The 27,338-nt window shown below is 42.8% G+C and overlaps 1 protein-coding gene across 1 annotated transcript in view; it reads left to right on the forward strand.

Moving 5' to 3' along the window:
* The window catches only part of RASA1 (RAS p21 protein activator 1), a 119,239-nt gene that overhangs the window by 55,090 nt on the left and 36,811 nt on the right, over positions 1-27,338 (forward strand). The window contains exons 9-15 of the mRNA XM_039543856.1: positions 4,995-5,073; positions 5,981-6,101; positions 12,429-12,585; positions 19,699-19,786; positions 22,537-22,614; positions 25,020-25,177; positions 25,507-25,583. Coding sequence (XP_039399790.1) covers positions 4,995-5,073; positions 5,981-6,101; positions 12,429-12,585; positions 19,699-19,786; positions 22,537-22,614; positions 25,020-25,177; positions 25,507-25,583 — 758 coding nt within the window. The remainder of the gene's footprint in view (positions 1-4,994; positions 5,074-5,980; positions 6,102-12,428; positions 12,586-19,698; positions 19,787-22,536; positions 22,615-25,019; positions 25,178-25,506; positions 25,584-27,338) is intronic.

The following is a 27,338-nucleotide window of genomic DNA, read 5'->3' on the forward strand; positions in this document are numbered from 1 at the left end:
ATAAATTGTCAGTGTCTTGGTTGCTCATTCCATTGGATTTGTCTGCTTTAATGATATGGTAAATATATGCTGGTCTGAGTGAATCAAGTTTGTGTTACCTGTAAAAGACTCTCTACATCTGTGTAGATAAATAAAATAGATTCTTTGTATGATAATGCTACTCAACACTGTAGTTAAGAGACTATCTTCAAGTAGCACTAGGAAATAAAACAAGTTCTTCTTTGAGTAGATGCAGATATGCATTCCACATAGATGTGTGCGCACCCAGTACACTGGCACTCCAGAGCCTTTTGCCTAGAAGTACCTGTAGAGGGGTGGCACGTGGGCCTTGTGGCTGTGCCCCCTCCCCTAGTTATGAGGTGGTGCCACCCTGATCCCACCCCCCCTCAGTTCCTGCTCACTGCCCTGGCTGGAGTCGGAGCTCTATGTGGTTGTAGTCTCACAATCTTGCATTTAGTTTTAGCCTAGTTTATTGTATATAGTTAGTAGATAGTGTTGCTTGACAGTGTTCCCCAGTGATGCCCTCACTGGGGTTTAAACATTGTCCTTCCTGTGGAGGGGCGATCCCTAACAGTGACCCCCGCACGTGGTACTTGCTTTGTCTTGGTGAGGCCCTCCTTAAAAAGCGTTTGACCTCATAGACTCATAGACTTTAAGGTCAGAAGGGACCATTATGATCATCTAGTCTGACCTCCTGCACAATGCAGGCCACAGAATCCCACCCATCCACTTCTATAACAAACCCCTAGCCTATGCCTGAGTTATCGAAGTCCCCAAATTGCGGTTTGAAGACCTCTGAGAATCCTCCAGAAAGTGACCCGTGCCCCATGCTGCAGAGGAAGGCGAAAAACCTCCAGGGCCTCTGCCAATCTGCCCTGGAGGAAAATTCCTTCCCGACCCCAAATATGGCAATCAGTTAAACCCTGAGCATGTGGGCAAGACTCATCAGCCAGCACCCAGGAAAGAATTCTCTGTAGTAACTCAGATCCCAACCCATCTAACATCCCATCACAGACCCTCAACAAATTCATCAAGTACATAAGATTCCACATGGCCACTCTAGTGGCTGTCCTATTGGATTAGTTGAGGGTCCAGGACCTGTGGTTGGACCAGGAAGCTTCACTCCATATCAGTGTGCTGGAACTTCGAGGCATCCACAATGCATGTTATGCCTTCCAGGATTGTATCAGACACTTAGTGGTTCATGTACTCACTGACAATACCACCACATATATACTGTGTGTCCCAATAAGAGGGAGAGCATTCCAGGTTACTCTGCCTAGAGGCGATCAACCTGTGGCAGTTCTGCATTGAAGAAGACATCACTCTGGTACAATTGATTTTCCAGAGGCACAAAATCATCTTGCAGACTGTCTCAGCAGGGTTTTCTTCCTGAGCCACCAGTGGACCCTGAAGGCAAGCGTCCTCCAGGTTGTCTTTGCAACACGGGGTATCCCCGCGATTGACCTGTTTGCGATGAGGGAAAACAGAAAGTGTCACCTATTCTTCTCTTGAGGGGGCCTCAACTTGGGCTCCCTCTCCAACACCTTCCACTGCAGCTGGCAGTTGATTCTTCTGTACATCTTTCCTCCTATTCCGGTCATTCCTCAGGTCATCCTCAAGATCAAGGTGGATCGGGCCAAGTTCATTCTCATTCCTCCAGCATGGCTGAGGCAGTGCTCATTCTCAGATCCCCTTGCTCTGTCGGTTCAACCTCCCATACCACTTTCTCTCCATCCTGACCTGCTCCTTCAGAACCATGGCCACACCCTCCATTCTGTGATCAGCTCCCTGCACCTTATGGCATGGCTGCTGCATGAAGAGGAAGAGCTGTGCTTGGGGGCTGTCCAACAAGTCTTACTCAACAGTAAGAAGTCCTCCACTAGGACAGCCTACTTAGCAAAATGGAATAGGTTCTCAGTGTGGTCCTTGGCCAACAGGGGCTTCCATCCAGGTTATCTTGGAATACCTGTTACATCTTCAGAAAGCAGGCCTTGCACTCAGTTCTCTGAGTGCATTTGGCAGCAATATCAACATTTCTTCCCCTTGTTTAAAGGAAATCAGTTTTTCCAATGTTATGGTGATGAGATTTCTGAAAGGGCTTCTCCATTTACATTCGCCAGTCCAAAAACCAGTTCCCCTGTGGAACCTAAACATGGTTTTGACTGCTTTAATGGCCCTCCATTCAAGCCCCTTGCGACCTGTCTCAGAAAATTGCATTCCTGGTATCTATCACATCTGCGAGAAAGGTATCTGAGTAGCATGCTGTGATGGCTGACCTGCCTTACACACAGTCCTCCAAGGACAAGGTAATGCTGCAACCACACCTAAAGTTTTTATCCAAGGTGATCTCTCAGTTTCATCTGAAAGAGGCGTTTCACCTGTGTTTTTCCTCAAAGCCGCACTCTTCACTGGAAGAACAGTGCCTCCATATTCTGGATTTCAGAGTAGCAGCCGTGTTAGTCTGTATCTGTAAAAAAAAAAAACAAGAGTACTTGTGGCACCTTAAAGACTAACAAATTTATTTTAGCATGAGCTTTCGTGAGCTGCAGCTCACTTCTTCGGATGCATAGAATGGAACACACAGACAGGGGATATTTATACATACAGAGAACATGAAAAGGTGGAAGTATGCATACCAACAGGCAGAGTCTAATCAATTGAAGAATTTGTTAGTCTTTAAGGTGCCACAAGTACTCTTGTTTTTTTTACATATTCTGGATGTCAGGCGATGTCTAGCCTTTTATCTAGACGGAACTAAATCATTTTGTGCTTCACCTAGCCTGTTCATGACATATGTGGACTGCATGAAGAGGCAAGCAGTCTCTTCACAGACATCCTGTATCAAGACAGCACATGAGATAGCTTCAGCTACACCACCTCAGTGGATACAGGCTCACTCTGCAAGAGTGCAAGCAATGTTGATAGCGTTCCCCAGTGACATTTCCATACTAGACATTTGCAGGGAGGCAACATGGTTGACCATAGATACGTTTATGGACCACTATGCTATTCCGCATCTTGGAAGGGCAGTCCTGCAATCCCTATTTCAGTAGACTCCAAGCCCCCTGTCCTGGATCGGGTACTGCTTGTGAGTTACCTAAGTTGAATACATGTCTGTATCTACTTGAAGAAGAAACACTTACTGTAATTGTGGTTCTTCTAAATGTGATGCAGACATCTTTTTCCATGACCCACCCTGTCCCCTCTGCATCGGAGTCTCCTCCTGGGCTTTCAATGAGAAGGAACTGAGGTGGGTTGGAGTGCCTCATATAGCAAGTGGAGGTGCCACAGCCATGAGGCGTGAGTCGCTGTCCCTCTACGGGTACTGCTAGGCAACAGTTTCCAGCTCTCGTGCGCTGGGCCCACACACACCTACGTGGAATACATGTCTGCATCACATCTTGAAGAACCACAGTTACAGTAAGTGTCAGTTTCTTTTCACATAACACTTCAGCTTGCAAAATTCTAATGAGAATTTATCAGCCTTAGCACAAAATCTACTTGCCAACTTTTACAACCGTGAGAGAAAAAAATTAGTGGCCTGTCAGTTACTGAATCTGGGTGAGTGGGCGAGTAGAATTTTGCCAGGCTGCTTTATTCATTGTTGCTTTCATGATAAGGGATGCTGATTACTGCAGCTCAACACAGAGTAGTGCATAATGATCTTATCATAGTCAGTGAGATGATGGTAAAATGTCATTTCTGGAGTGCAGAAAATATGTTTGATATATTTCATCTTAATAAAAAGTGAACAATGACATTTTTAATAAGTCAGCTGTGACACAGGGACCTCTGCCAGTTTGCACCTAGAGGGCTACAGGGGTTAGTAATAGTGCCAGAAAGGTCTCTTGAGTTGACCTTTAGAATAAAAACTTAATCGACACTAAGCAATTTGGTGGGAAATACCCTTAAGCATCAAGTACACACCATGCATTCCATCAACTCTTGAAATATCAAACACACAATACCAAATGAAGACACTTAATGACTCTGAAATAAGGAATGTACAAACCAGCTCATGAAACCTTACACATATTCTGTTTAGATTCTTCTGCCTAATCCATTCATCTGAGAGCCTTGCACACAATTTACATTGGCAAATGTAACTCTGGCCAAAGATTCCATCACATATTCCCTGATGAATGTATTTTCCCATACGTCCAACTAATAATATATATTAAAATATGTTTGCTCATGTATTTTGTATTTAATTATTTAACTGTTTTTATTTTCAGGTTGATATTCTGTGTAATAGGATGTGCTAAGAATCCCTACATATTGTTGTCATTGCACTCTAACTTAAATCAAGGATATTTCAATAAGAATGATGCATAAATAAGTAAAAGAAAGCCAAAGAAATATGTTGAATTTTAGTTTTCATCTATCGCCACCTCCCAATCCTAGATTCTTCAAAATACAATTTCAACCTGATTCCCTCTGGTAATTAGAATGCAAGCTTCCCTGTAGAGGAGTTCTGCTGATGAGAATTTAATTTAACATGATTGCTCAGGGACTTCTAAGTATGAGCTCTGTAATCTGTGTTACAGACCTTTTCTATTTGCCATTCCCACCCCCTAGAAAGAAATTGCTTTGCACAGTGAAGTGTCTCCCCTTCACTTTCCCTAGTGATGATGAGACTTGGAAAATTATTGTTGATAAAATAACAATTTTCAGCCTGGCTGAATAGCTAGGAATGTATTTGCCCTTACTTGATCATTGAGTTTTCTGTGTCCTCATCATCTAGCCCTTTGAGCAACAGTTTTAAACTCTGTAAGATTAGTTTAGGATTCATATATGTTTTTTATTAGCAGAACTCAAATATGTTATTACTGACTCCTGTATTCTGGCTGATATGAGTGAGATCACCTTTCTTGGCATGTGATTTTATTAAAGATTTATGTGAGAAATTTAATGTTGAATTTTATGTTGGAAAAAAGTTATAGCAGGAGGAAAAAAACATATTCAAAGTTTATAATTTTTTATTTGAACAGTATTGCTGACATCATTGAGCACTACAGAAAAGAACAAATTGTTGAAGGATATTACCTAAAAGACCCTGTCCCAATGCAGGTGAGACATGTAATGCCACATAATATTTCTAAAGAGTGTGGGGTTTTTAAAGTGAAGACAGTACTTGTCCTAACTGATATCAACTAATTTATAATTTAGTTAGAACAGTCTGTTACAAATGGCAGAGACAATAATAATATCAGAGTAAAGACAAAAACTAATATTTTCTCTTAGGTTATGTACTGTCCAATATATTTAACATGCTTTCTAGCTTAGCTGTTCTGGCTTTTTTCTCCACTATTCTAGTCTCACATCTGCTTTCATTTACCCCTGACTTTGTTTCTTTATTTTCTGTGAAATGAAGGTCAAAATAACCGTATTTTGAAGCAGATGCATTGTAGAGAAGAATTGTGCAACCTTCCTCACCCAGACCTGTTAAAGCTTTTTAATTTTGACCTGTCCACCCTGTGTTTTCACTGCTAGGCTTCATTAGATTTCTCCCTGAAGTATCAAAGCACAATGTCCTTAATAAAAGACATGCAGTAGTAAAAAGTTTTAAAAGGTTATCTAATGTAAACTTTGAGAAAACACTATCTGTATGGGAAATAACTAAACTGTGTATCCTTCTTTCTATTTCTCTATGCATACATAATGAGAGGGACACACTTCTTAGCAAGTAGGAGCAGGTCAATTTTTATTTTCCATCTCTCAGAATAATTGTCTGACCACATAAACTGTTCCACACTAACCAAGTGTGATGTGATATAAATGTAGGAAAATATACAGAGGGTATGTTATTAAAAATGACATCATGAAAACTGATCAGTCCTTTTATTAAGTAGCATAAGATTACAAGTGATATTTGAAAATAAAGAACATCGGTAAGAATATTTCCATTTTCAGCATTATAATCAATCTGATATTTCTGAACTGAAAAATACTGATGGCTATTATTTTTCTTTACCAGCATCAAGAACAAGTGCTTAATGATGCAGTGGATGGAAAAGAAATCTATAATACAATTCGTCGAAAAACAAAGGATGCTTTTTATAAAAATATTGTCAAAAAAGGGTACCTTCTGAAAAAAAGTAAGAACATTTTACTTCTAAGTATAAAGTAGTCTCCTGAAAATTAAATTACATTCTTATATTTTGATAACTTGTTCAAGATTACTCGAAGAAAGCAGACTGCATGTACAGCATAGGGGACTCTAAACTGGGAAGGCAGGGAATCTGAAAAGAGATTTGGGGGTCACAGTGGATAATCAGTTGAACATGAGCTCTGAGTTTAATGCTGTGGCCAGAAGGGCTGTTGTGATCCAAGGATCGATAAATAGGAATGTAGTGTTTTTTCACAGTTTCTTGTGCATAGTTAGCTAGTTATCTCTCTTCCTGCCTTGTAAATAGTCAATTCTTTGTTAGAAACCCTATTTATTGGATACTTTTTTTTTTTGGCTGCTGTTTCAAATGTTAGTTAGTCCTGTGCTAGATACCAGTGATATCCAGACTTTAAGTGCTGTGGGTCATATGGGGTGTCTGTTCCTGTTGTGGGGTTCAATATCTGAGCCCAGCAGTACCGCCAAGTGGCGAGAATCCATGGCCATTGTGCCCAGCCTGTGCTGGTCTGTGGTAGGGGAATCTGAACCCTCCCTGCTCCACCGGGTTCCAACCCAGTGTCCTATGACTGGCCAGTTGGATATGCGGCTTAGAAGGCAGACACCACCAATCCCTGGTCATTGGCTACTATGTTCTCAGCCCCATCCAAAATCACAAACAGGGTCGGCTTATGAACTCCCGGGATGGTTCTCACTGATAGTAGTCCAGAGGCTCTTCTTCAGTTGCAACTCTCCATTCCTGTTCTTCATGGGGCCTTTGATAGCTCTGCAGCAGGGTCTGGTCCAGGTGACGTGGGGATCCTGCAGGAGCTATCAGTGTAGGACTGTTCCCTTGCTCTGACTGAGCTGAACCCTTCCCTTTTGAACTCTGCCTCCGTTGTGAGCATGCACAGAAGGTGTGGCTGCGTGGGGCCTTGTGAGCCCAGAGCTGCTTGTTAACCCTTTGTTCTTCTTTGAGTACTTGCTCATATCGATTCCAGTTAGGTGTGTGCGTGCGCCGCGTGCACGATCGTCGGAGAATTTTTACCCTAGTAACACCCGGTGGGTCAGCTGTAGAGCCCCCTGTAGTGGCGCCTTAATGGCGCTGGATATATACCCCTGCTGACCCAACGCCCCCTCAGTTCCTTCTTGCCAGCTACTCCGACAGAGGGGAAGGAGGGCGGGTTTGGAATGGATAGGAGCAACACATCTCGAAGAACAACAGTTACAAAGGTGAGTAACCGTTTTTTCTTCTTCGAGTGCTTGCTCATATTGATTCCAATTAGGTGACTCCCAAGCTTTAACTAGGTGGTGGGGTTGGAGTGAGACATTGCTGAGTGCAGAACCGCTGAACCAAATGCGGCATTGTCTCTAGACTGCTGAACTAACGCGTAGTGAGCGGCAAACGTGTGTACTGATGACCAAACCGCAGCTCTACAGATCTCGTGAATTGGAACCTGGGCCAGAAAAGCGGCCGACGAGGCTTGAGCCCTCATAGAGAGGGTGGTGAGGCGTGGGGTTGCGACACCGGCCAAGTTGTAGCAAGCACAGATACAGGCCATGATCCAAGAAGAGATGCGTTGCGAGGAGACCGGTAGGTCTTTCATCCGGTTGGCCACTGCAACGAAGAGCTGGGTCGTTTTTCCTATACGGCTTCGTACGCTCAATATAGAATACGAGGGCCCTACGAATGTCCAGAGTGTGCATGCGTTGATCCTGCCACGTAGCGTGCGGCTTCAGATGAAAGACCAGGAGGAAAATGTCCTGGTTCACATGAAAAGCTGATACCACCTTGGAGGGAGAGGCAGGGTGGGGGCGAAGCTGCACCTTGTCTTTATGGAAAACTGTATACGGCAGCTCCGATGTGAGGGCTCTGATTTCAGATATGCGTCTCGCTGAAGTGATGGCTACAAGGAAGGCTGTCTTCCAAGATAAGTAAAGGAGTGAGCAGGTGTCCTTGCGCAGCTTGAGTAGGACCCTGTGGACCAGCGGGAATGGAGGGAAGATGTAGAACAGCTGGTCTTTCCATGGAAGTAGAAAAACGTCTGATAGAGAACCTTGAGTGCCCCTGGAGAGAACGGAACACGTGGCACTTCTGATTGATGCGTGAGGTGAATAGGTCGACCTGGGGAAACCCCCACCTCAGGAAGATGGAGTGGATGATATCTGGATGAATCGACCACTCGTGAGGCTGGAAGGACCTGCTGAGGCGGTCTGCTGGTGTGTTCTGGACCCCTGGGAGAAATGACGCCATCAGATGTATTGAGTGGGCTATGCAGAATTCCCACAGGCGAATGGTCTCCTGGCATACGGGGACGACTGGGCTCCCCCTTGCTTGTTGATGTAGAACATGGCCAAGGTGTTGTCTGTGAGGACTGCCACACGGCCATGTAGGTGCTCGCGAAATGCTTGACACACTAGGTGTACTGCCATCAGTTCTCGTACATTGATATGCAGAGTCAGATCGGATGTGGACCACAGGCTCTGTTTTTGGAACTCCCCGAGGTGGGCACCCCATCCCAGAGATGATGCGTCTGTGACCAGGTACAAGGAAGGTTGTGGGTTGTGAAATGGTACCCCGTCGCACACCAACGTGGGGTCCAGCCACCAATGGAGGGAAGTCAAAACCGATTCCAGGACGGTGACCACCATGCTCAGGCTGTCTCGACCTGGTCAATATGCTGTTGATAACCAGGCCTGAAGTGTGCAAAGCCGAAGTCTGGCATGCCTTATTACGTAAATGCATGAGGCCATGTGCCCCAGAAGGCTGAGGCATATCTTCACCATGGAAGTCGGAAAGTTTAGGAGGCTGCCGATGATGCTCACCATCGACTGAAAGCATATGTCCGGCAGGAGAGCGCGGGCGAGTCGGGAGTCCAGGACTGCCCTGATAAACTCTATTCTCTGGGTTGGTTCCAGAGTCGACTTTCCGTTGTTGAGCAGTAGACCCAGCAGGAGACCTAAGTGGAACGTACTTAGAGCGAATCAAACATGGGATTGAACTTGTTCCCTGGTTTGGCCTCGAATGAACCAGTCATCGAGATACGGAGACACCTGGATCTGTTGATGACAAAGGTAGGCTGCCACTATGGCCATACACTTGGTGAACACCCTGGGAGCTGTGGACAGGCTGAAGGGAAGGACAGTGAATTGGTATGTGGAAGTATGCATCCTTCGTGTTGAGGGCGGCGTATCAGTCCCCAGGATCTAGGGAAGGAATAATGGTCCCCAGTGACACCATGGGGAACTTAAACTTTACCACGAATTTCTTGAGTCCGCGCAGATCTAGGATGGGTCAAAGCCCACCCTTGGCCTTGGGGATTGGGAAGTAGCGGGAGTTAAAAACCCCTGCCCCTTAACTCCCTTGGAACCTCCTCAGTCATTCCCGTGGACAGGAGCGTTTGGACCTCCTGTATAAGAAGTTGCTCATGAGAGGGGTCCCTGAAGAGGCACGGGGAGGGAGGGGAGAGAGGATATTCTCTCCAGTTTTCTTTTTCCACTGCGCGAAGAATCCACCAGTCTGAAGTTATACAGGACCACGCACGGTGGAAATGGGAGAGACGATCTCGAAATGGAGGGGAAGGGTCCTGGTTGGTGACTGATACGCTGTCCTCGGGCGCACCTTCAAAAGTTGTGCTTAGGCCCCACCGATGGTTTGGGGGGGCCTTGGTTCTGACCAGGTTGGTGGCCGTTGGATTTCTTTCTACCACCTGGTCCACGTCTTCTGTAGAAGTCCTGCCTAAAAGGCTTGCACCGGGTCACCGGGGTGTTCATACAAAGGGAGCGCATGATAGCCCTGGAATTTTTCAGACTCTGTAATCTAGAGTCTGTCTTGTCTAAGAACAGGCCCTGCCTGTCAAATGGCAGGTCCTGCAGGGTCTGTTGCAGCTCTGGTGGCAGGGCAGATACCTGCAACCAGGAGATGCGTCGCATGGCTATGCCCGATGCCAGGGTCCTAGCTGCAGAGTCTGTTTCATCTAAGGAGGCCTGTAAGGAGGTCCTAGCCACCTTTTTGCGCTCCTCCACTAAGGCCCCTGGACGCCTGCGGAATTAATTCCTGAAATTTCCCCATGGAGTTCCATGAGTTATAGCAATACCAGCTCAGGAGTGCTTGTTGGTTTGCGACCCTGAGCTGAAGACCTCCTGCTGAATAAAACTTGCGCCCAAACAGATCTAGACGCCTGGCGTCTTTTGATTTGGGCTCTGGGGCCTGCTGACCATGCCGTTCCCTTGCGTTCACAGAGGACACCGTTAGTGAACATGGCTGAGGGTGAGTGTAAAGGTACTCATACTCCTTAGAGGGGACAAAGGATTTCCTCTCCACTCGTCTGGATGTTGGTGGGATAGAGGCGGGGGCCTGCCATATTGTCTTGACGTTGGTCTGGATGGTGCGGATGATGGGTAATGCTACTTGGGGCGGGGCCCTCGCTGAAAGGATGTCCACCACTGGGTCTTCCAACTCTACTACCTCCTCTGCTCGGAGGTCCATATTACATGCCACCCTATGTAAAAGGTCTTGGTGGGCATGAAAGTCTATCGGGGGAGGATCCGAGGCTGTTGTCCCCGCCACTGTCTCGTCTGGAGAAGATGACAAAGATGCCACAGGGTCCAGGGGGTCCTGTGGCGGATCGTGAAGCGAGGAGCCCTGTTGCCCAGTATCCTCTACACTGGGGCCTGTGTTGGGGTAGGTGCAGCCGCTTCCATACCACCTGGAGGGGGACGACTTATGGTGGCTTCTGGAACCCGGGGTTCTGAATGGGCTGAGCGGGAGGCCCCTGATGGAACCTCTTGGGATTGGTGGTTCGCCCACGGTGTCCAGAAGGACCATTGTGCAGGATCCTAATTAGGGTCTTGGCCTTTGTCATACCATTGACCCACATTACCCTCGCCCTGGCCTGAAGCTGGGTAGGCCAAGCGTGAGGAACCCTCAGACTGCGATGACCATGAGGCGGAGCGCGAGGGCCAAGGCAGTGCAGAGCACGTCTGTGTTGACGCTCTGGGGCACAGTGCGGACCGGTACTGGGTCGCTGGAGAGCGGTACTGGCAAGGCGTCGGGGAGCAGTACCGGGATTGAGATCGACATCGATGACCGACCCGGTACCGGGATCCAGACCTGGATCATGACAACGAACGTCTGCAGGAGTGGTGCCGGGATCGACTTGGGAAGGTGATCAGTTGTTTGCAGGGACAGTGCCTTAGTTTGCAAACTGTTCAGCTCTAATCGTATCTTGAAAGACAGGCCTCTTTGTCCATTGACATGTATGGGACTTTATGCAGGCGGCCTTTATGGCTTTGCTGAGTCCTATTGAAGTCTCTGAAACTGCATAGGGGTCAATTTGACCATATCTGATTACATGATTGAGACCAAAAGTGGAGGTTTGGATTTACTCTTGTGCAAATTTGAGCCCTTTTAGATACAGTCTGTATACAGTAAAAGCGGTGTTATCTGGTACTTTACCAATCAGAAAGCTCTAGAAATTGACATTTCTGCTATCTCCCAATACAAATCTTCAATAGAGTTACCAGGTGTCCATTTTTTGACTGGAACACCCCGTCAAAAAGGGACCCGGCGGCTTCGGTCAGCACTGCTGACCGGGCCATTAAAAGTCTGGTTGGTGTGGGTCCTGCAGGCTCCCTGCCTAGCTCTGCGTGGCTCCCCGGAAGTGACATGTCCCTGCTGCTCCTAGGTGGAGGAACGGCCACAGGGGCTCTGTGCATTGCCCCCGCCCTGCCCTGAGCGCTGGCTCCGCAGCTCCCATTGGCTGGGAACCGTAGCCAATGGGAGCTGCGGGGACAGTGCCTGCGGGCGGAAGCAGCGCACAGAGCCGTCTGGCTGCACCTTCACCTAGGAGCAGCAGCAGACACATGTCGTCGCCGCTTGTGGGGAGCCACCCGAGGTGAGCACCACTTGGATCCAGCACCCCGAAGCCCTTCCCACACCAAAACTCCCTTCTAGAACCTGTGCCTTGCACCCTTTCCCGGGCCCCAGCCCTGAGCCCCCTCCCGCACCCAAACTCCCTCCCTCCATTGGTAAGTATAACTCATGCGTAGTTAACCGGAATTTTTGACTAACTGACACTCTCCATTCCCCCAACATGCCAGATAACAGAGCTTTTCCTGTACTAAGATACACTAACTTAATTTCCAAGAAAAGATTGTACTAAATGTTTAAACCGTTTATTGTTCTGTTTTGAAATCTGGTAATTTGAAATTGTCCTCTTCAGTTTTTACCTGTAGTGTTAATTAAGACCTAGGAAAAATTCTGCAAAAGATTACAATATGTTAACAGGACTTTTAACTGCCTTTGTTTGTTTTTATCCAGGCAAAGGAAAGCGATGGAAGAATTTGTACTTTATTTTAGAGGGGAATGACGCCCAGCTTATTTATTTTGAAAGTGAAAAGCGAGCCACAAAGCCCAAAGGTTTAATAGATCTCAGTGTGTGTTCTGTCTATGGAGTTCATGACAGTTTGTTTGGCAGGTAAGATAGTAGCTTTCAGTTCCCATGTCTGCAGTTGTACACTGTTTAAATATTACAATTTTATAGGCGCATAACTTCATTTATTTCCATATACTTCTCTTTCAACAGGGCAATAAATTAAACATGTTGGAAATTTTAGAACTCTTAAAGTATCAGAAGTTTCTAGTGTGAAGTAATAGGCAGGATAACCACTCAGGCTTTTAGATTAATATATTAACTCAACATTGAGCACACTGTGTGTTCCACCCATCAAAAATGGAGCACACTGCATTCATAGAATCATAGAATTCAAGATCAGAAGGGACCATTATGATCATCTAGTCTGACCTCCTGCAAGATGCAGGCCACATAAACCAATCCACCCACTCCTTAAGCAAGCGACCCCTGCCCCATGCTTCGGAGGAAGGCGAAAAACCCCCAGGGCCACTGCCAATCTACCCTGGAGGAAAATTCCTTCCTGACCCCAAATATGGCGGTCAGCTGAACCCCGAGCATGCGGGCAAGACTCTCCAGCCATACCCTCTGGAAAAAGGCTAACAATATCCTATCATTGACCCATTGTACTAATTACCAGTGTGGCACTTAATTGACCTATTGACTAAGCCCGTTATCCTATCATACCATCTCCTCCATAAACTTATCTAGCTTAATCTTAAAGTCATGGAGGTCCTTACTTCCACTGTTTCCTTCGGAAGGCTGTTCCAGAATTGCACTCCTCTGATGGTTAGAAACCTTCGTCTAATTTCAAGCCTAAATTTCCTGACTGACAATTTATATCCGTTTGTCCTCGTGTCCACATTAGCACTGAGCTGAAATAATTCCTCTCCTTCCCTGGTATTTATCCCTCTGATATATTTAAAGAGTGCAATCATATCTCCTCTTATCCTTCTTTTGGTTAAGGAAAACAAACCAAGCTCCTCAAGTCTCCTTTCATACGACAGGCTTTCCATTCCTCGGATCATTCTAGTGGCCCTTCTTTGTACCCGTTCCTGTTTGAATTCATCCTTCTTAAACATGGGAGACCAAAACTGCACACACTACTCCAAATGAGGTCTTACCAACGCCTTATATAACGGGACTAGCACCTCCTTATCCCTACTAGAAATACCTCGCCTAATGCATCCCAAGACTGCATTAGCTTTTTTAGCGGCCACATCACATTGCCTACTCATAGTCATCCTACGATCAACCAGGACTCCTAGGTCCTTCTCCTCCTCCGTTACTTCCAACTGGTGCGTCCCCAGCTTATAACTAAAGTTCTTGTTAGTCATCCCTAAATGCATAACCTTACACTTCTCACTATTGAATTTCATCCTGTTACTAATACTCCAGTTTACAAGGTCATCCAAATCTCCCTGGAGGATATCCCGATCCTTTTCCGAATTTGCAATACCTCCCAACTTGGTGTCATCCGCAAACTTTATCAGCCCACTCCTACTCTTGGTTCCCAGGTCAGCGATAAATAGATTGAATAAAATCGGACCCAAAACCGAACCTTGAGGAACTCCGCTGGTAACCCCCATCCAACCCGACAGTTCCCCCTTCAATACGACCCTCTGCAGTCTCCCCTTTAACCAGCTCCTTATCCACCCCTGGATTTTCATTTCGATCCCCATCTTTTCCAATTTAACCAGTAATTCCTCATGCGGTACCGTATCAAACGCCTTACTGAAATCAAGATATATTAGATCCACCGCATTTCCCTTGTCTAAAAAATCTGTTACTTTCTCAAAGAAGGAGATCAGGTTGGTTTGGCACGATCTACCTTTCGTAAAACCATGCTGTAATTTGTCCCAGTTGCCATCGGCCTCATGCTCCGTAACCACTCTCTCCTTTAAAAATTTTTCCATGACTTTGCATACTACAGATGTTAAACTAACAGGCCTGTAGTTACCCAGGTCACTTTTTTTCCCCTTCTTGAATATAGGAACTATATTAGCTAATCTCCAGTCAAACGGTACAACCCCCGAGTTTAGAGATTTATTAAAAATCATCGCTAACGGGCTTGCAATTTCACTCGCCAATTCCCTTAATATTCTAGGATGAAGATTATCCAGGCCCCCCGATTTACTTCCGTTTAGCTGTTCAAGTTTGGCTTCTACCTCAGATACCGTAATGTCTACCCCCATATCTTCATTCCCATCAGTCCCTCTATCACTGTTCCTTAGCTCTTCATTAGCCTCATTAAAGACCGAGGCAAAATATTCGTTCAGATATTGTGCCATTCCAAGATTATCCTTAATCTCCACTCCGTTTAAAGTTTTAAGCGGTCCCACCTCTTCCTTCTTGGTTTTCTTCCTATTTATATGGCTAAAAAACCTTTTGCTATTGGTTTTAATCCCCTTCGCTAGGTCCATCTCCACCCGGCTCTTTGCCTTTCTCACTGCTTCCCTACACCCTCTGACTTCAATAAGGTAGGTTTCTTTGCTGATCCCTCCCATTTTCCACTCCTTGTACGCTTTCTGTTTTTTCTTAATCACTCCTCTAAGACGCTTGCTCATCCAGCTCGGTCTAAAACTGCTACCTACGAGCCGTTTTCCCTTTCTCGGGATACATGCCTCTGACAACTCCTGCAACTTCAACCTGAAGTAACCCCAGGCGTGATCTGCCTTTAGATCCCTAAATATGTTAGTCCAATCCACTTCCCTAACTAGTCGCCTTAATTTAGTAAAGTTAGCCCTCTTGAAATTGTATACCACTATCACTATCCCAGGGGAGGCTCTAGTAGTTTTCTTCCCCAATGTGACCATTGCCCAAACAGACTCCGTATTATCCATTGCATTGCTAGTTATTTCGTTACATTTCACCTCATTATTGATATACAATGCTACTCCCCCACCTTTACCTTTGCATCAGTCTTTCCTAAACAGCACATACCCTTCCATACCTGTACTCCAGTCATGGCTACCGTTCCACCATGTTTCGGTTATTCCTATGATATCCAGTTTCAATTCCTGAACCAGGAGCTCCAGTTCCTCCATTTTGTTACCTAAGCTTCTCGCATTGGTGAACAAACATCCTAATTTTTGCTGTTTGGCTCCTCTCATCCTTTTCACCCAACTTGGTAGGGACACAGTACTACCAGTATGACCTGTCGATCTAGTATCCGTCCCCCCCCCCGCTCTTCCTTACACCTAACTGTCCCCCTCTGGCTATATCTGTTGTTATCCTGTTGTTCTCACTCCCAATGTATAAATTTGGCGTGGAGAGCACCTGGACCTCTCCAACCGTCTCCCCCCAGCGTCTAGTTTAAAGCTCTTTTAATCAGATGAGCCAACCTCCGTCCTAGAAGTCTACTTCCTTCCCTACTTAGGTGGAGCCCATCCCGTGAGAACAGTTGTCTGTCCCCAAAAGCCTCCCAGTGCCAATACATCCCAAAGCCCTCCTTGTAACACCACTCCCTCAGCCAACTATTAATCGTCACGATCCTGTCACCCCTTTGGCGCCCTTCCCTAGGGACAGGTAGGATCCCACTGAAGATCACCTGAGCCTCAATTTCCTTGAGCGTCTTACCCAACCTGGCATAGTCTCCCTTGATCCTCTCTAGCGAGAATCTAGCCGTGTCATTCGTTCCTACATGAAGGATGATCAAAGGGTTCTTACCTGCTCCTCTTAGGATCCTTTTCAACCACAGGTCCACATCCCGTATTTTAGCGCCCGGTAGACAGCACACCCTTCTGTTCTCCGGATCGGCCCTGGTGACAGGCCTGTCCAACCTTCTCAGTATGGAATCCCCAATCACGTAGGCCTGCCTTTGCTTGGGGACAGTGCGGTCCTCTAACCTATCCTCCGTCCCCCCTGGTTGCAAGCTCCTTCCATTCCTATCATTCCTTGTGGTTCCCGTTAAGCCATCCTGTATCCTCCCTTGGCCCACACTTGGTGCTGCCTCCATAGATTCCTCCCCTCTTTCTATCGGACTAGCCGCTCTTCTCTTTTTTCCTTGGCCTCCCACCGTCAGCTACCACTTGCTTTACCCCTTCCTCATTCTCCAGACCTTCGAACCTGTTCCTTAGCTCTATTTCTCCCTCACTGGCTCTCCTTTTTCTCGGCCTGCTTCTCACGGTCACATGCTTCCACCGCCCATCTTCCTCATCCGGCGGTCCCCCCTCACTGGCCTTAGCCCCTGCTTCCCCCTCTACCCCTGGGCATTCCCCTTCGGTCACTGCTTGCCATTGCTCCATCAGCTGCTCGAACCCCCTTCTATGCTCTACCAGGGTTTCTACCTGCAGCTCTAGGCCTTGGATCTTTTCCTCCAGCAGCTCTATTAGGCGGCACTTCATGCATACATAGTACTGTTCTGGGTCCCCCGCTAGAACCATGTACATACCGCAGCTGCTGCATGCTCTCATCCTCGGTGTATCCTCTGCTGCTTGGCTCATGGCTGCTGCTGTCTCAGCCTCGCTCGGCGTTCCTACCTGGGGAACTCGGGGGAACGGCGCCGCCCCCTTCCGCCTCCCCCTGTAAACTACCACTCAAACTCCCCTGTTAGCAGCCCTGTTGGCCGGCTCCTGGGCCGCTGCGATCAGCTGTGCCGCTGCCTGGCTGGGCGGCCGCTTTTATAGGCCCCCTCCTCCGCCTAGCTCCGCCCCCTAATCAGGGCTCAGCAGTCTGCCCCGACAGAGAGAGACACAAGCACCCCAAAGACAGACGCAAACACAAAATATCTGGCTCCTCCAATGGTAATTGAATAACGTATGTCATATTATAAAATTTTGGATAGAGACCAAACGTTGTTGAAATTGCAACAAAATGAGCCCTTTTTTTGTTCAGACATCAGCTGAAAGTTAAGATAGTTAAAAACTATTCCATTGAGTTTTAATGTTCAGGTAGAAAAGCTCTTTTGATGTTAAACCAATATTAAAGCAGAATGGAAGCTAATTGATATAAACCATTTTTTGGGAAAGATGATAATCAGTAGGAAGAGATTATAAATAACAATCAGCTTTGTTTTTGTTTTAACATACCAGGTACATGATGCAAAGAACACATGCAGTATTGAGTCACATACATACTAAAGACCTAGTGAACTATTTGTTTTCAAAGGCTGCTACTCACAGGAGGTTGTGGAGATCATAGTGGTGGTCAGTAGTAAAAAGATTAAGAATTGTGGGTGGAATTCTTAAATTAAATTTGTAAATAGCAAGAAATGATTCTCAGCACCTTTTTTGTTAATCAGTTATTACAAATCTTTTCAAAACCATTCTATGTTATAAATAAGAGTAAATACATAACCATAACATAATCCATTAAAATCAGAGTTTTTGCAACTTGGATGTAAAAATCCACTTAAATCAAATGGACTTTTTTTCACATTTTTGAAAAATTGCTAGATGCAAGTCTGCTGACATTAATGGCATTTCCATGACCAAAAAACAGAGAAGAGCCTTCTGGAAAACCTCCACATTAATATCCCTAAGTAAGAGAATAACAGAGACTCAGTGAGAAGATATCTGTTGAAAGAATCGCTGACATTTAGTTCAAGTCCTCCTTAAATAATAAAGCTCTGATGCCTTTGCTCCATCTGGTTGTTAATTCTATTTTTAAGTAATTAGGAAGCAGATAACACTGGAATGAGGGCCATATAAATAGAAGTATTGCATAGTGATAGTGAAAACTTGCTGTCATGTATAGCCCACCTACATTTGTAACTAAACTAGTTGCATAGTTAACTGAAGCTGCCTCCTGAACTGCTCTTAGGAAACACTGCTGCTGGTTGAAATTAAATTGGATAGTGCATGGCTGCTGTGTATGGTCTAGATTGTGCCTTACAGCTTGGCTCTGAGTAAGGAACAACACACAGCTGAGCCACACCAGGCGGTCACAAAGAAGAGATTCAGACTCAGTCATGATTCCTCCTCTGCTGTTCTCTTGTTCTGGGTGGTGGTGGGATGCAACTTACTCCTCCTTTACCAAGCCAGCTCCACTGGCTAATGATTGGCGTGCAAGAGACATAGCTTTGTCCCTTCCCTGACCACTTGATCACCTGGCGAGTATTTGGTGTGCAGCCCCTTCTCTCCTGGAATCCTTGCACTTCAGCCACAAATGGAGTAGCAGCTATGTGACCACGCATGCGGTGGGGTAGAGGGTAGAGTATATCCCCCTGTAGGGTTGTGTAGGGTCAGGGTACTATTTTGCCTAAATTATTAAACACTTTCTTTAAATAGACTTTTAATAGCAAGTTTATTTTCTGTCTGAGAAAAACTGGACCATTGTGACAAAGAAAATAGTGCAAGTATACAAGAATAAAGTTTGTTCAGGTGTATTTAAAGCTGTCAAAAAGGTTGTATGATACTATAATTGTCAATGTGTGAGTATCAGAGGGGTAGCTGTGTTAGTCTGGATCTGTAAAAGCAGCAGAAAGTCCTGTGGCACCTTATAGACTAACAGACGTATGTGTGAGTAGTCATATACATACATTGTACTGAATTGATGTGTATGTACTATAGCATAAGAGTAAAGGCTGAACATGCAACCTAGCTTTTTCTTACTTAACATAACTTCCTAAGATTTTTGAAAGTGGAAAGAAACTCCATAATGTGGAACTACTTGGCTAGATACCAACATTGCACCATATCTCATGCAGCATTAAAATGTCCATAGGGGACAGTTCCACATGAGTGAACCTTAACGTGCTTCTTTTACCTTACAAGATGACATCACCACATTTTGTGCTATATGGCAAAGTCATCCCCACCTGCATGTGCAGTGTAGTCTATCTTTGTCCTAAAGGTTCCTTAAATATTCTAAAGCATATTAGTTGTACTGCACACAGGTGAAGTACAATTTTGTTTTAAAGGCTCATAACTCAGTGAAATCAAAACATGTTTTCACTTGAATGCTCAAAAAGTATTTTTCTTCTATCTCTGTGAAAATGCAGCTTCCTATTCCCACATACTTCAGTGCTACAGCTGTCCAAAAAAGATGAATATTTTTGAAGAAAAAATGATTGTGTTTTTAATGCTGTTTGTATTCAAACATCTGAACTGTGTTGGCTCAGATTTTCCAAAAATATTTGTACTTTGCCAGAGATCAGCAAGCAAAGCAATTGGTCAGTAGTGTGAAGATGTTACTCTGTTACTAAAACGCTTGTTTGTTTGATTTTTTTTTTTAAAGGCCAAACTGTTTTCAGATAGTAGTTCAGCACTTTAGTGAAGAACATTACATCTTTTACTTTGCAGGAGAAACTCCAGAACAAGCACAGGTAAGAGGCTTTGGCATATAAAATAATGCAAATTTTTAAATAAGCGATGAGTGTTTTGATACTTAATGGAATTAAGGATTTTAGTAGGAAACAAGTATGCTACATGTAGACAGTGACCAGTATATAAAGCTTTTTTAAAGCCCTGTCCATTGTAATAACTTTTCAAACCCATGGGTCAATAGTTTCCCTACAGACTTAGGCCTAGATTCTACGTTGAGAATTTTGTGGGCACAGGAGTATGGTTGTTATTGCAGGATCACCCCCTCTCTGCCTTGGGGTTAGCAACTTCATACTCGCATCCTTTTAGAAAAGCAACTCTGCTTGGTGGGAAAGGACTTGAGTGCTGGCCCTCTTCTCCCCACCCCTCTTGTGTGTGGGTGACTGTATCTTATGGAGTACTGTTATCCCTGTAATGCCAGGTGTGTTTTTTCTCTGGATCTCCAGTGCTGCAGGTTGTCTCAGAGATAACAGAAAGAGGTAGTAGCAGTAGGCCAGAGCCATTGTCTCCTCTCTTGGCCTTTCAGGGATAATGCCTGGGAGCCAGGAATTAATGCACCAAAGGGAGAGAGAAGAGGTGACAAGTGAGGCTTATGGAAGGCAAAGGGGACTCTTATCTCAGTCTCCAAAATCTGGGTCTTTCACTCCTCACTCCCTTGTCACCTATCAAAAAGGGAAATCAACCCTGCAACAGAATTAATTATTGCTGCCAGCAGTGATGTACTTTATACAGTTCTTCTGTTTACTTTCTTTAATTTAATGTGACTCAAAACCTTGTGTGTACTCTTGCTTATAGTGCTGTGGCAGTTAACTTTGTTTTTATTTATTATTGTTCTTGCACCATTTAAAAATATTTTTCCATATTCCTTATCCTACGATAATGCTAACAAATCTAAAAAGGCAAAAAAAACCCCTAACCCTAAATTTTGACAAAGTATGGTGGTACTCCACTACCTCCTTCCCATCCCACTTTATTCAGCTGCAGTGTTTGTAAATTTAACATCTGTAATTTACCCTGGAAAAGAGAGTTTACTTGTAGGACTAAGAAATTAATTTTCCTTTTCAGCAGTTTCCAAAGTTCTCTTATTTATATAAGTGGATATGATCTAAAATTAAGAATATTAATCTTTAGAAAGATGCTTTGTGAATAAAATGAACTCTAGCCACATGCAAATTTCCATCTCCAAGCTTGATCACAATGGACACTGCCATGAGGAGTAGAATGTATGTTGTGGCATTGAAGTTGGAGAGGTTCTCCTATGACTGGGAAAGGGCTGAAAGACTGTATTTAGTAGATCTAGAAAAGTAAAGGTAAACTATATGTCCTCTTTACCCCCACAGAAATATTGTGTATAATTGTTAAGGTATTTCAGCAGCTGTGGTTGGCCCTACCTACAATAAGAAAGTTGTTAAATCTTCCCATGGAACTGTAGTCTGAAAGTCTTTTGCATTATGGAACGTTTTTACGTGAAAATAAATTGATTAGCAAACTTGTTTACTTGAGACCAGCTGCACTGTACTTTAAACTGAGTATTATGACAATTACTTCTGGCCATATTATGTGTCAATATTTTAAACATATGAAAAATAATTGAAGGGTAAAAAATTGAACCAACCTTTTTAATGGCAGCATTGTATTGCACTGAGATGTAGCTAACAAATATCTACTTGTGATATCTAATTATGCAGATGATTGTTAGTTTTAGGTTAAATCCCTAGCTCCATTGGAACAGAGTTCAGCACAGCTTGAGGAGATGGAACACAAAGGCCTGTACACTTTTCACTTGCAATCCTTGGACTGTCGGGGAACCAAACTGGTCCCCAGCACAAGTTAGAGCAGTCTGAGGGCTTCTCCAACTCTTGCAAGGTATGTCTACACAGGGATAAAAAGCCCATGGCTGGCCCAGGCTCACGAGGCTCATGTTCAGGAGCTGAAAAATTAAGGTCCCAGAGTCTAGGCTCCAGCCCAAGCACAAATATCTATACAGCAATTTTTAGCCCCACAGCCTGAGCTATCTGACCCAAACTAGCCATGGCACTTATCCCTGTGTATGTATATCCTAAAGGGCCATTAGGCTGGTGATGACTGCCCTCTCTAGCACCCCACTCTGACTGAGACCAGGAACACGTGGTTTAGAGCCAGCTGTGATGGCTTTATACCTCCCATAGATATCCCTCTGCAAAGGGAATCCCTGTTTTCCTCTTTAGGGCAACTTTTAGGTTGAGCAGCCAGAAGCAGATGGACAGGAGGCTGTGGATGTCACCTTCGCTCTTTTTCTTCAATCAACTTATTTTTGTCTTTGCAGTATTTACAGCTAGAAATGAGTCTGCAAAACTGAAACACTGGGGGGAGGGTCAGAATTAGAGCACTGTACTTCGCATGTGAGTTTTATTTACTCAGAAGCAACTGTGTTTTGCTTCATTCTAAATACTATGTGTAATTTAATACAGTATCAGAGTGGAAAATTGGTAAAGGTCACACTATATATCTATTATTAATGCTATCTAAAAGAGAAAATCCTCCTGATTTGCAAATGCTTTATGCAGTTTAGATGATGGATATAAACGTAGCTTTCATTCCAAAATAAGCAATTTTGGAATACTACATATAACTTAAAATATAATATGTGAAACAAGAAATTGACTAAATGAAATATTTGAATAGTTAGACATTTTGTCAGACTTGTATCTACCATTCTTTGAGAAGAATGATCAGACTTCATTTGGTTTGAAATCTTATGCGTCTTTTGTAGGACTGGATGAAAGCTCTGCAGACATTTTGCAATTTACGAAAAACCAGTCCTGGGACATCTAATAAACGTCTACGTCAGGTGAAATGGCATAGATATTGTAGTTTTTCTAAAACTATATTGGTCAATCTTAGTGTTTTACTTTGAGACCTTTGTAAACTGTGAATTGTGTGTGTGTGTGTGTGTGTGTACATGATGCAATATTTTGTTAAACCTGCCGTAATTACACTTCAAGAATTGGTTTCAGCTTCCATATATGATAGAATAAAACACTTTATGGGCGGGCTTCAGATTTGTTGCTCAGCGCTAAGGTCTGATCACCAGATAAAGTCGGGTAAAATATTCAGAAGTGCATAAATCCCATTTTCAAAAATGACTTGTAGGTGCTTCTGAAAATTTTACTCCTTGTGTTTGCTGTTTGTTTTTAAATGTTAAGTCTAGCATGTAGCCATCTGCCATGTGCTACTAATACTTCTGTTCTCTTGAGCTTTGAGACAAGTACATAATAAGTCATAATAGCATTTTTTTCATCTTAATTAATTTAATTCATTGGATGAGAGTACTGTCATGGGCAAGAAATTGGCTCAAAGATGGAAAACAAACACTAAGTGTGTTAATTTTCTTGACAACTGAAAGTTGGTAGTCAGGTGCCACAAGGTTCCATATTAGGAATGGTGGTGTTGAATATTATAATTATCTGGAAAAAAAAAAGTGGTGAACAGTGAGGTGGCAACAATTTTCAGGCAACACAAAATGTTGTATTTGTTAAGCCCCGAGAAGATTGAGGTACTTTTGCAGGACCTAATTAAGCTAGGTAAATAGACAACAAGATAGCAAATAAAATTCAGTGCTGTCAAATGCAAAGTAATGCACATTAGAAGGAATAATTTGAACTACTTGTCGTGAGCTCTAAATTAACTGTAACAACGCCAGAAAAAGGCACGGCCAACATTATTCAGTAGCAACAAAAAAAGCAATGAAAACATTAGGATGCATAAGGAATAGACAAAAACCTCCCTAAAAATAGTATGCTATTTTGTACATGAGTGGTACTTACCTAGAATACTGTGTTTAGTTCTGGTCACCGTATTTCAAAAAAAGATAAATAGTATATCAGAAATAAAGGGGGGAGGGAGAGTCCAAGAGAGGTGACAGGAATGTTTAGAGAAAAAAACTTCCATATAAAGTATGTGGGAAGAAATGGGACTGTTTAGAGAGGAGACAAGTAGGTGGAGGTGGACATGATAAAGGTATACAAAATAATAAAAAGTATAGAAATCATAAATCAGGTACTTCCATTTACCATTTCTCTAAGAAAAGATTGATTAAATTGAAAGACAGTTAATTTAGAACTGAAAAAGAAATACAGCTTACACCACATATAATGAATATGTAGAATTCACTGATACAAAATATCAATGAAGTCAAGAGCATAGTAGCATTCACTGAATACTTGTTCCTTGACTTAAGCCATCCTCTGAAATTAAGAAGAAATTTTACTATAGGCCTGTTATTCCATAATTGTTAGTTTCCAGGTTTATTGTACCTCCTTCTGAAGCTGCTATTGTTGGTGATGGGATACTGCACTTAGATAGATCACAGTCCTGGTCTACTATGGTGTTTGCTATGTTTACTCTATAAATATCTGATCTGATTCCCATTGATACCAATGGGAGTTGGACTGGGCCATAGGAGTATGAAGGTTAAAACAAAGAGTGCTTAGTAGTACTCTAAATAGTTCTAAATGCAAACTAAATTCTATGAGAGGAGTTCAAACTTCACACATTTTAGTAAATTTTCTAATGTCCCATGAGAGCACAATTTAAAGATTGCATGACCATCAAATGGTGCTATAATTTGAGCATCTGTAGTGCAGATAGAACTGTTTTCCCTTTGGAAAATGGAGAAAGTTTGTATTTAAATAAAACTTGTTTCAAGAAAGAAATTACAAGTTATTGTTTGTATCCTGATGGCAATCAGGATCTTAGATTATAAATCCCTTGGAGCAGGGGCCACAGATAGCACCCAATGCTACAGGGGTCTGAGATCCTGATTCTGCGTTTGGATTTGCTAGTGCAAACTCCAGCGCCTATCTGGAATCCTGTTGACTTCAGTAGGACTCTATGCAGGTGTAGCAGTCAGCACAAGCAAGTCTAATGCCTAATAAATATTATGGTCTTAGAGGATAAAACATAGATGGTGTATTAGGAGAAAAAGAAAAAAAATCAGCGATCTAAATGGTCGAGAGTGATCTTTTTTAAATTTATCCGCACTTACGCCTCTGTGTTATGCCTTTTGACAATATTTTGCTATTATTCCTGGACTATTTCCTAGTCTTTGTTTTTCCTTTATTTAAGTAATTGTCTTGGTTTGATCAACAAATTTTAGTTTGTGTCTGGCACTTATATGTTAAAACAAAAGTTTTTTACAGCTGAAAAAATTCACACTATTGTATGTTGAGATTAAATCTTGTATATTTTCTTCAGGTCAGCAGCCTTATTTTACATGTTGAAGAAGCTCATACTCTCCCAGTAAAACACTTTACTAATCCGTATTGTAACATCTACCTGAACAGTGTCCAGGTAGCAAAAACGCATGTCAGGGAAGGGCAGAACCCTGTATGGTCAGAGGAATTTGTCTTTGAGTAAGTCTTGCTCTTTTTGCATTATAATAGCATTTAAAAACTTGATATTTCTTAACACTTTATAGATAGTGTGTTGATGATGATTCATTGAATTTTGATTTCTAATTAAAAATTGGCTAGATAGTTGCATATACATAATCTTTCAGCCACACGTGCATCCTAGATATGTTTAATGTAATATAATGGCAATTATATGGCTGCTAAAGTTTTCTCTGGATGGTGCAACTAAAGAATGGAAAAGAATAGAAAATGTATAATTGAGCTTCTTAGTTTAATTTAAATGCCAAAGGAGTACAATATTAATCAAGATTTTCTAATTTTTTCTCTAGTGATCTTTCACCTGATATCAACAGATTTGAGATAAGTCTTAGTAACAAAACAAAGAAAAGTAAAGATCCAGATATATGTAAGTCTTATTGCTGTAAAAGGAGAGAGATATATATTATAGGAATGGAGAACAAAGTTGTTTTCCCTTTGCACAACTTTTATCGCTCTTGTCCAGGGTGGTTTGATTTATATTTTGGTTTAAATCATCAATTTGAATAATGATTTAAATCAGCAAGCAGGAAACCTCAATTTAAATAATTGATTTTAATCATGTTTTGCATTGGTAATTTGTATTTTCCTCAAGAAAGATTGATTCTCATTGGTTGTTAGCTATCAAAATATGTTGAATTGCAACTAAATATAATACACTGTTTGATGCTTTTTTTTACCAACTGGGTAGATACGCCATATGTACACACTCTTATTTAAGCAATTTTAAGAATCTGAATAAATGTAAGTTACTTTTACATTTTTATGATGATAGAAAATGGTGAAATGTACATTTCTTATTTACTAGATGATTATCTTTTTGTTTGTGATTTGTGTCAAGCTCTAGTGGGATGGAAATTCAGATTTGATTAAAAATGATCAAAAACGATTTAATTTTTAAAAATTAAAACTCCCTTAAAAAGTACTGGATACAGAAGAAAAAATGTTTATCATAAAATTTTGCATTTAAAAGTGATTTATTAAGCAAAGGAAATATCTGTAGTAAGTGACTTGAACTGATTGTGTGGTCACCGTGTTCAAGATTTTAGAGCTAGTAGCTCTCGTCTTCTCACATCTATTCATATGTTGGAAGAGGAAAATAAGCTTTCTTGCTTTTTTCAACTCCAAATTGGTTTCTTAACTTTGATTTAACTAGACATTCAACTGAACAAGTTGAATATGAAATGCAAAATAAATAAATAAAATAAAATCTCTCTGCGCCTGCAGAAGAGGCCACTGTTGTCAAAAGTTGGTTTAACCTTTCAACAAACTCTGATTCCAGGAGCTTAGCCGGTGACTTAACCAGTTCAGTGGTTTGACTTTATTTAAAACCTGGCAACAAATACATGCTGCTTAATATTATTTTTTATATTTAATTTAAATGATTTTAATAGATTATAATATCTTAGGCCTTAACACAGAGATTGTGAATTTAAAATATAATTTTAAACAGTTGCACAATATAAGATAAATTTCTGCATTGCATTTTTGCAATTAATCTACATTGTTAGTGTATTCATTCCTTTGAAGTACCTTATTGACATATTAAAGCTTTAGAAATAGTATATGTTCTCCATAACTGAAAGAAAATGGACAATAACTTAGTTCAAAATTATCTTTCGTGCAATGTATCTCATCAGATGTATCCTAGACTAGCTATTACACTATATTATGATATTACCTCTCATCAAGCAAGAGGAAATAGGCTGTCAATCTTACCCTGTTCTATAAAAGGTGAGACTCCACCTAGGCTAACTTTCTTGAATTTTCGGATCTCTCCACGACTAGCAGTATGAAGTTTGCTTCGGTCTCTCCAGTTCTTTGCTGTTTCTTGTGGGATTATGAGGGAATAGGATGAAGGAAAAGGGAACAGGAAAAGTTAAAAGTAAAAATTCTTTGGAGAATGAAGAGACAGAGGGTACTGAGGCTTTGTTAGAAACCAATGAGCCTGCCTTCTCTCCTGTGTTTCCCTATTCAGGGCCCCTCTTTGTCCCACTCTTGGGCTCACATGCTACAGCAATCTCAGTTGCCACTTTGAGAGTTGGGAGCGGTACCTTAAGGCCCAGCACCCTCTTCATATGCTATAGCAGCTCTCTCTATCCTAGCACATTCCTTTCCCCTTGGT

Source organism: Mauremys reevesii, linkage group 6, assembly GCF_016161935.1.
Source record: "Mauremys reevesii isolate NIE-2019 linkage group 6, ASM1616193v1, whole genome shotgun sequence".
NCBI lineage: Eukaryota > Metazoa > Chordata > Testudines > Geoemydidae > Mauremys > Mauremys reevesii.